The sequence below is a fragment of the Parasteatoda tepidariorum genome, chromosome 4, assembly GCF_043381705.1.
Source record: "Parasteatoda tepidariorum isolate YZ-2023 chromosome 4, CAS_Ptep_4.0, whole genome shotgun sequence".
NCBI classification, from domain to species: domain Eukaryota; kingdom Metazoa; phylum Arthropoda; class Arachnida; order Araneae; family Theridiidae; genus Parasteatoda; species Parasteatoda tepidariorum.
Window position 1 is genome coordinate 98142961 of NC_092207.1, and position 10499 is coordinate 98153459.

Below are 10499 nucleotides of genomic sequence, written 5' to 3' on the forward strand. Positions count from 1 at the left end.
GGTTATCTTAAAATATTTATTTGCGCAGGCGACTTTTTTTGGCGGTTTTCTGGACTATCGCCAAATATATAAACCTTTATTGCAACCCAATTTACGACCCAATTGTTTTAAAATTTTGTCTACCCCCCCTAATTCAAGTGTCTAGATTCCAAATATGTAAAAAAAAATATATGTTTATTCAGAGAAAGTACGTTTTGTGTCTGATTTCGTAACTTACAATATTGTCTGCACTTATGTTTAAATTGCTGCAAATCTGAGATCACCCCCTCAAATCATTAAGAATGAGATCAAAAGTTATTCAAAGTGGTCTTTTTTTGGCGCAATGTACAATAAACTGCAGTAAATATTTTTCTACTTTTTTAAATCTTTTTGAATCTAACCGGACTTAAAATTAACATTAAAAATATAAGCTCACCGGACAAAAAATTAGTCACCATTAGAGAAATCATGAAAAAGGTCATTTAATAACGTGTAACACCGCCTTTAGATTTGATGACCACCTGGATTCGGTTAGGAAGTGATTCCAAAAGGTTTTGCAAGTACGTCGAATCCAGTTTAAGCCCCTCGTTGAGGATTTGATCGCGCAAATTCACCAAATTGTAAGAATGCTGATTTTGGCGCTTTACCCGTTGTTCCAACATGTTCCACAAATTTTCAATGGGGTTCAAGTCAGGTGATTTTGCTGGCCTGCCGAGATGTAATTGAGTGTCTGAGTGTTCATAAAACCAGTCACATAAACTTCCAGCAGCATGAACTTTGCTGTTGTCATCTGGAAAAATAGGGGTATCGACAACACACTTTACATGAAGAGGGTGACTGAAAGGCAACAACCTAATTGTCCAGAACTTTCAAATAAACATGTTGGATCATGTTAGTGGCCCCCTCAGTTAGGAGCCCAATCCATAATAAGAAAAGTACCCCCACGTCATGACAGACCCACCTCCAGCTTGAACCTATGCTTGCACACAGTCAGGATGAAATGCTTCATCTGGTCTGCATTGCACTTGCAGACGTGCTTCTTTTGAATAAATGCAGAAGCGTGATTCTTCAGACCATATTACATTCCGCCAGTCAGCGACTGCCCATGATCGGTGACTTCTAGCCCACTGAAGTCGCGCAGCTTTATGTGCAAGTGCGAGCAATGACCTCTTACGAGATGTTCGACTCCATATGTTCATTGCATGCAGCTCCATTCGCAATTTTTTCTCTCTAAAGGACTGGGATGGATCTTCATTTAGTAACTGAAGTAATTCCTGTCCAGTTTGGAAGAGATTTTGACTGAAAAGTCGTGAAACGCGTCTCCAGTCACTTTCATGCAGGATCTTTTTCCAACCACAATTCTGACGGCGTCTTTCGTGACCACGTATATTACACGACTGCTTGTAGACACGTTGAACAGTCAGCTTTGAAGCGCCAACAAATCCAGCAACTTTATTCACCATATAACCATTGGCACGGCCAAACACAATTTCCCCATTTTACCACTCTATCACATCTTTACTCTTACCCATATTTGCACACAATTTCCGCTTCAAACAAAAATATCTCACTGATAGCTACTTGTTTTTGATCAGGTTGAAGCAGTGTGCATGCAGTTGAGCACGTCACTTGACCACTGAGTCATCTAACGAAACCTAAAGATTCATCGGTGTTTGCACTAGGGTGACTAATTTTTTGTCCGGTAAGCTTACTAAGTAAATGATAAAAAAATTTTTTTTTTTAAATTTACTGAAATCAAATTTCTTAAATACATTTCTATTTACAAACCTAGCATACATTATATATGAAGGGCTCTGTGCAATATAAATCTAAGCCACATTTCTAAATTGTTAATGAGTGAAAAAAAAACACAATATTCATGAAAGTAGTGAGATGTTTCTGTGCATTCTGTTAGTGAAATTTCGTTAATACAAATTAGATTGCTAACCGGGAGAATCTTTCAATCTTAGATCGAGAGCCCATCAAACTGTATTTTCACGCTTCTTGAGTGGCCACACTGGATCCCTAACTTTCAACTGGGGCCAAAAAACTTATCCTAAGTGTCACTGGTGCTCGATAGACATGCCCCCCTTCCCCTGCGCATATTCTGACTTGTTTGGGGTTCGGTAAAGATGAGATCCTGCAAGACTCCAATCTTTTTATGGACTTTTTGGAGGTGTTTGGATTCATGGGAGTCGTCTAGCGCTGCCAGACAATTCCGAGATTAGCAACAACAGATTGCTAACTCCTTTTTATATGCAGAATTATCAATTTCAAGACTTAAATATATTTTTTATTAATATTTCTCTTATTTTTGAATGCTCTTACAAAACTTTTGTATTTTAAACTTGCTGTAAACTATGTGTTTATCTATCTATTGTTGTTTTAGGTCATTAGCTTCAAAAAATCAAGCTATTTCAAAAACTAGCTTGCCAACTAGTTTTTTCCAGAAAAGTGGCAACAGTGGGAAATCCCAAATGACATCCATCTCTCAGGAAGCAAATATTATGCAGCTGCAAAGTAAACAGACAGAAGACAAGAAACTTTTAAATTACAATGAAAAGAAAAACAAGGAGTTTCAAGATGAAGAGGAGGATGAGTCTGAAGACGAGTGGTGCGTACCGAAAAGTGGCGGTTATCACAAAGTGAGATCTGGTGCGGATTAAATATGTATGTTTTAATTTCATGAGGATACTTTATCTTATATGTCTACTTTCTACAATAAGTGAGTGTTTATCCTCTTTCAGTTTACCTGTCACATTTTACTCGTTAGAAGTATTTTGTGAAAAGTTTAACATTAGAAATCCAATTATCTACACGAATATAAGCATAACCCAACCTGTATTATCAAAAATATTACTATTACCCTGATTAATGATAGAAAATGTTTAAAAAAAACTGTTAAATATTTTGCGAAAATTAAAAGTACTTATCAAGCAAACAGTTTTTTTAACTCTACCCTGTGAACAATGGGGAAAACGCATTGGAATTATTTTTTTCCATTATTATGTGAATAATTTTTTTTTCTCGTTCAGTTAGCATTATTTTAATTAAACAAAGCAGATTTTTGATTTATGCTAATTTTTTAAATTGATATTAAGAAAATTTTTTAAATCTTTTTAGTATTTTTTGTGAGTTTCTCATATTTTCTTACCATTCATTTAACTCTCAGATCTCTCTAATTTCCTTAAAATGTCATCCCCTGTCATTGTTTATTTCCCCCAAAACATTCCAGATAATTGGAATTCTATTGTAATTTAATCAATGCAATATTTGCTAGATTGAATCATCAGAAAAAAAGAATGTGTAAAATTGAAACAAATCAAATTTATGATTTGTCTGCACCTTCCTTTATCTATTAATGTTACATTTAGAATCTACTAGTTATTTTTCAAATGTATTATGTGGCTTAAATGGATAGTTTTAGGTTAGTTCTGTCAGTTTAATTGAATGTAAACATACAGTAGACAATACAGATATAATAAAATTCTACCAATTTCAAGAATATGCTCAAAAAACCAATTAAGAAAAGTGCTCAAAATTGGAAATAGGCTTTCTTCTGTCTAAAAATATTGACAATTTTTTATTTCTTAGCTAATTTTCAGCTTTTGTTATCTTCTCACCACTTTAATTTAATTCACAGATCTTTTCAGTTATTTCGCAATAAAATTTCATTTTGAGTCATTATTCACTTTAAAACATTCCATATAATTGGAATACTATTGTAATTTAGTTAATGCAATGTTTATTAGTTGAAATCAAAAAAATAAGTAAAATAAAATCTAAAATGAGTACAATTAAATTTATGATTTGGCTGCACTATAATTTATCTATGAATGTTACATTTAGAATCTACTAGTTATTTCTTAAATGTATTATACGGCTAAAATGTTAGTTATGTCTCAAGTCAATTGTGTCTGTTTTAGTGAATATAAACATATAATAAACAATAAAGTAAGATTCTACCAGCTGCAAGAAACTGCTCAAAAAGCCAATTTAAAAAAGTGCTCAAAATCTGAAATTGATGTAGTTATGTCTCAAAAGTATTGACGAATTGTGCAGTAAAAATATCATGGTTAGATTTAAGGAATTTATGTTCTTTTAATTTAAGAATATTTCTAAAAAGATAGAAAATACTATTGTATTAATTATTCTATTTTTTTATTATTCTATTTTTGATGGTCTCAAAGAGTTATTCTTATTTTTCAGCTAAGGTGTCATCGCCTCTTAATGGAGAATTATTTAAAGTTATAGTATTAAAATTTTAAATATATATATATTTATATATCTATTTGAAGAGTTTTCTATATATTACATTTTCCAAAAATATTTATTCGATAAATAAATATAATATCTAAGTTTTCTTAAGAGTTTTAAAATTTTTGAGAGACAAATAAGTACCTATATGTACATAAATTTCAAATGCATATTTTTTTTCATTTTATTGACCATGAAATATATTAATCCGAAAAGATCTGCTTATATCAAACGTGCAGTTGTGATTATAGAATCAATTAAATTATTTGACATTTTGTTGAATATTTTTTGATGAAATTCATGTGTTTAAAAGTTATTAAGATATGATAGCTATATGCTGTTAACACTATCAGTAGATAAATAACTTAATTGAGACGACCGGCCTGTGTTCTGGGTTCGAATCCCGGGTAAGGCATGGATGTTCTTTCATTCTCTGTACCATCTTTCCTTACAGTGGGAGCAACGTTGGCCCACCTAATAGGGTGTCCCTGAAAAAGTGGCCCACAAATCTGCCCTGTAAATACCTGTATGACGGAAGGTTATTCCCCCGGTGGGCATTGGAAGAAATAAATATGTATCTTAAACAAAAAATATATTCCGTTTTTTTTTTTACTTTTTTTAAAAAATTAAATGAGAAATGCAAATTATTCATTATATTTATGTTAACTTATATGGCTTATAAATTTGTAATTTTTTGTTACAAATTTTAAGATAAATACGCAGATGCAAAAAGATGTAGTAGATATTACTATTCAAATAGGTAAATTTCCCATGCAACATTTTTGGCTCATGTTAGTGGTAAAAAGTGTTGACTTTTCTTAGAATCAAATCGAGCTTATCAAAACACCAGTATTTATATTTTTCCTAAGCACACAAAAAATTAAAATAATGATCAGCTATTTTTCTTTCCCCATTATTATTATTATTTGAGTTGTGGATTGTTATTTTTGTTAACAACATTAGTCAGTCTAATTTGTTAATTGGCATTTGTGTAATTTGTAAACAAATTAATTTGACCTACTTTTAAAGCCATCATTCAAAGTTATATAAATTTAGGAAACAAAATAATAAATGTTAAAGTTGGTTAAACTTTTTTTTTTCTTTTTGGTTCCATAATTGGTAATTACAATATAATTGTTATAAAAATGGTTGTAAATTTTCCTCTTGATACAATTTTGTCTTACAAATATATTTTGTAGTCTAAATGTATGTTTAAAAACTAATAATACTGTTAATTGGTTTGATTGTGTATTTCAATCAGGAACTCTTTTTCTGGTTAGAACATAGTTGTTTTGAAATAAATTATGTATATTTTCATAAATTTACATAATGAAAAAATAATTTTATCACCCTTCCCTTATTTAAAATAAAAATTAAACTCTCAGTAAGTTAAATAACAAATGCTCACATGTAATATAAGTTTTTCAATCTTCTAGAATATCAGTTCCCAATTTTTTTTCACTTATTTAGCCCTAACTTTTAGCAGAACCCCAACTATATAAATTAAGTTCATTATTAATTGTGAACATATTAATCAAAAAAAAAAATACTACTGGTAAAATATTTAATATGAAGTATGAAATTTTTTCTAATACATTTAAAATTAAATTTTATGTCAGGCAGTTTAATTTGTCGGACTAGAATGACTTTTTGTTTAGTTCTGAATTAGGTTTTAGGTTAGGTTTGGCAAATGCTCAGTTATGGTTTTTATTTAAATGATAATATAAAAAAAAAAACTGTTAAAAATTTTGAGAATTCGTTATCAGAAAATTTTGAATTGAAAAGTTTGAGAGATATCAGTGCATTTTTTTATTTTTTATGAATATCTTTTTCATAATTTATTTTATTTATTGTTATGAGAATTATTACTTATATTTTTTTAAATTTTAGAATTTTTTTGCTGACATTTTACTTAAATATAAAAAATAACTTAAATAATATTAAGTAAATAATCATTTATTTATTACATATAAATATTGCAGTTTTCGAGACTGGATAAAAAAAAGAAATACTGATTCTCCGTACTCGTGCAAACATGGAACCCTTTTTCAGAACCCTATGGTTCCGTGTAATACCTTTTGGGAATCACTGTTCTTCCAGAAAATAATTTTCCCCATTATCTTTTAGTGCTTATTAATAATGATATAATAAAGATTTGCTTTATAACTTCTGTTAGGGAATAATATCTTCTATTAAATATGTATTACTTATTAGTGAAATAAGCAACATAAATTTATGCATTTATTTAAAGCCTGCCCATTAATTACACTCATCCTCTTTGATGCGGAAATCTTAAAGTAATCTCTAGTTATGCTGTATCTAAATTTTCATGAATTCTCTAAAATTATTAATTAAAGCATTTGAGCAACAACTTAATATTCCATTACTTTGTAGAACCCCAATATTTATTTTTGTTTGAACTGTTATAATGAAAATATATCTTAGTTGTATCTTTCCAAAATTGGAAACATGTTATTTGTTGTAATTGCTTGATTTACAATTTTTGCACATAGTTTTTATAGGTAATCCAAACTTATTTTAGTTTATAATGTATAAATTTGTAAATAAATTTACAACATTTTTTAAAGTATTTTAAACTATATAACTAAATTAGATTTTAGAGATATTAATATCAATGAATTTCCATTGGAAAATTTCCACATATTTGGCTTATTAAAATGTATTGACGCTATTCAATGCTGTTATACTACATCATCTATTGATTATACTCATATTATATTATCATCTTTACAAAATTTCTTCGGTATTTTAATTAAGGAGCTCAATGCTTTTTCTTGAATTTCTACCGATGCTTCATTTTATTTGTAGAAAAGTTTTAAATGAAAATTCTCATATTGCAGAAAAGTAAATCTCAGTTCTTTTGAACATGCTTTTTTAAGAACTGTAAACTTGATTTTATGTATCATTTGATTAGCGACAATCAATTCAAAATTGTACAAAATATTTTTAGTTGAATGAATTTCATTTTGCTTATTCATTTTAGCAAAAAAACAGAAACTGTGTTCCGTCTAATTTTGCTGTGTTTCTTTTCTAGTCATGAACTCAAAAATCTTCTGCTTTAAGTTACTTTAGTGCTTTCATTTTAATACTCTGCTTATTTACTGTTAACAAAATTTTTATTTATATCATGAAATAAATAACACATTAAGGCTCAGTGCCTTTTTGTTAAAACAATTTTTTTTTTCTCAAGAAGGTATAAAAAATAGTAGTTGCATAGTTTTTTCATTACAACAATTTGTCTTAGGAAAACAATGTATTTGTGTTTACCGAAATAAATTAAAGATATAAAAAGCTATGTCTAAAATCATACTTAAAACATATATAAAGTGTTAGCTAACAGAAAAAAGGTCCACTAAATTTAAATGTCTGTATAAAAATAACTCCAAAATATAAAATTTGATATTTATCTGTTTTATATTGTTGTTAAAATATTTAATGTTTTTAGTATAACTTTTTGCATTTAAGGTTTAGTTTTTTCTATCTTTATTAAATAGTCTCTTAAATTGTTCTTTTTTTACTTTTGTTGTAGAACTTTTAGAACTATTCAATTCTTACTAAAATTTTAAACACTCATTCATATTTTTTAAAATTGTTTGACTTCTTCATAATTAGTCACTTCTCACTATTTATCTGAGACAATATTGAAATACGCTATAATTATTTCAAGAATTAAATCCTCATAAACTGTTTCCTTATTTATTTATTTAAATGGTTTTTTTATTTCACTTCAGACTGCTAAGATTATTGGTTATTGTATGTTAGACTTCTTCATAATCAATTGTTAAGTATCGTGAGATTTTCGACATTTGTCTAAAATAATAATTTGTTTTTAATTCCATTTAAAGTATTATTCTCAATTTGAGAAACTAAAGAGCTTATAAACTGAAATCTTAAATGAAATTTTACTTGTAATTTCTAATAGTCTAGCTAGTAGACTAAGTCGCTACTTGCATGGAAACTATTATTAGTATCTTAAGTATATGCATATCAAATTTTATTTCTTGCATAAAGATATTGTGATAATATATTATTACATGGAGATTGTTATTATTAAAATATGAACTAAGAAATGGATATTATTGCATTTTAAAAAAATTGTCTAAAGCTTTAAAAAGGTGTCTAAACTTTAGAAATTGAGAGATAATGTTGTTTAAAAATTTAATATTTTTTTCCGTTTTCATTAAGTTATTTTTAAAAAAAAAAACATAAAGGTCACAATTATGAAAAAGAAAACTGTTAAATGAAAAGTTTGGTTTATTTATTACCTTTTTCTTACGTAAAACGTTTCTAGTTTTAAGGCAAGCTTTTAAAGTGTTAACTCATTTTTAATTAATTTGCATTTATATCAATAATTATATAGTTTTAGAAAGTAATTTGAATCTCATCTTGCATTTTATCTTGAACTTTTTATGTACATAATTGTTAAAAATAACATTCCCTTTTTTAAGAATGCAGAATTATATTGGCTTTCCATTTATTTTATTTTGTATTTGTGTTGCTATTAATTTCATGAAAATCAATAGTGTGGTTCTTCTTTATTTTTAATCTCTCATTCTGTTATTATATTTCAACTGCAGTTGTTATTCAGATTATTTTTTTCTTCTGAAAAATATGTCGAAATCCGTAGTTGCTAAATTTTTGTTTTCTTCGCAAGTTTGACTTAAAAATGAACTAACGTAGCTGGTCCTGTATAAAATTCATAGCCAATATATTTTGATAGCATGTATGAATGTCGTAATGTATGAATATAGGCATTATTTAAGGGGAGACAATAATCTCATTCTATTGAAATATTATCAAGGTTCTGAGCTGTATGAGTCCAAAAAAACATATTTTCTTTACCTCTTTAATGCGGAAATGTTTTAATGGGTAACTAAGTAAAAATACCAAACTTTTATCAGTTTTTTCTTCTATGAGCATTTATTTTAAAGTTTAAACAAATATATGAACATGGTTCTCTTCTTTGTTACATTTTTTTTTCATCAGCATCATGTAAAATATGTTTTCTTTAAAGCTGTTCTTTAAAGTATTCTAATGAACTTACATATATTTAGAACTTACGTGAAATAAAAGGGAAAAAAAAGGCAACGAAACTTTTTAATTCTAATGATTACTAAAAAAAACTATGTTTGATTTCATTTTAACTTTTACCCAGAATTTATTTTATAAGAATAAACTTTGATTGTAAAGTGTTTTTATTTTTATTTATTTTACAGATTGTATAAAAGTTGCTAAATTTGTCCGTTTTTTTTTTCTTACTGTAGCAATATATAAATTAAAAAAACTTTTTTTTGTTGATCTACACATATTTTTATTAGAAGAAAGTTCAGAAATAATGCCGAAAGAGCAGATGAACCTTGCTAGATCAATCTTTTGTTGGCAATAAATTAGATTTGGTTATGATTATATCTGTAATATATATATAATATATATATAATATAACAATATGTATAACCATAGTTTGTAATGCTCAAACTATTTATTATGTATCATTTAAAAATTTATATTCTAATTAATTGATCGTAATCACTTTTTGCATCCTTTATTTATTAAATCTGGATTATATTATAAAATAAATAAAGAATTTTTAAAATATGTTTAGCAAATCGAAGCACATATATATTGTATCTCTATATGAGCTTCATAGAAAGTGAATGTTGAAGATGTTTTATAATCAACAATGTATGCTGTATATGTCTCTCAGTGCTACAAAAGTATTATATTTAAACAAATGTTTACTAACTATTTAATGCACAGTTATGAAAGTTGTTTTTATTATTAACAACTAATGATAGATATATTAAAAAAAATAAACACTTTTAATATTTTTCATTATTTTTTGTTACATTGTATGTACTACTTGTTTTTATCTGAATTGTGATTTTTTCTACTAATTGTTTGTTTAATCAGTTTTTTTAAACATATTATTATGATATGAGTCTCTTTTTCGAGTTTTGTTTGTATTTATGAATTATACTATTTTTTATTGTATTGTTAATTTTCACCTAAGAATAATCAACTTAAGACTAATTTTAATCTTTTATTATTGCTGTGATATATATTCTATTATAAATAAAATTATATTGCTGGAAATTTGACTTTTTTTCTTATTTAAAAAAAAAAATTTCTCTGCAAAATTCTACAGCATATCCTACTATACGCAAAGATACTTATTTCTCATTGCAATTATTTAAGTATATTTTATTAGCGATTATACTGGAATTTTAATTTACAAAGTATGC

The 10499-nt window shown here is 27.3% G+C and overlaps 1 protein-coding gene across 3 annotated transcripts in view; it reads left to right on the forward strand.

Annotated features, from left to right (window-relative positions):
* Window positions 1-10350, forward strand: part of LOC107451993 (uncharacterized) — a 21630-nt gene extending 11280 nt beyond the window's left edge. For all 3 annotated transcript variants that reach the window (XM_016068257.3, XM_043043313.2, XM_043043314.2), the window contains exon 4: window positions 2369-10350. In XM_016068257.3, the coding sequence (XP_015923743.1) occupies window positions 2369-2645 (277 nt within the window). In that variant the 3' untranslated portion in view covers window positions 2646-10350. The remainder of the gene's footprint in view (window positions 1-2368) is intronic.
* The last annotated feature ends 149 nt before the right edge of the window (window positions 10351-10499 follow it).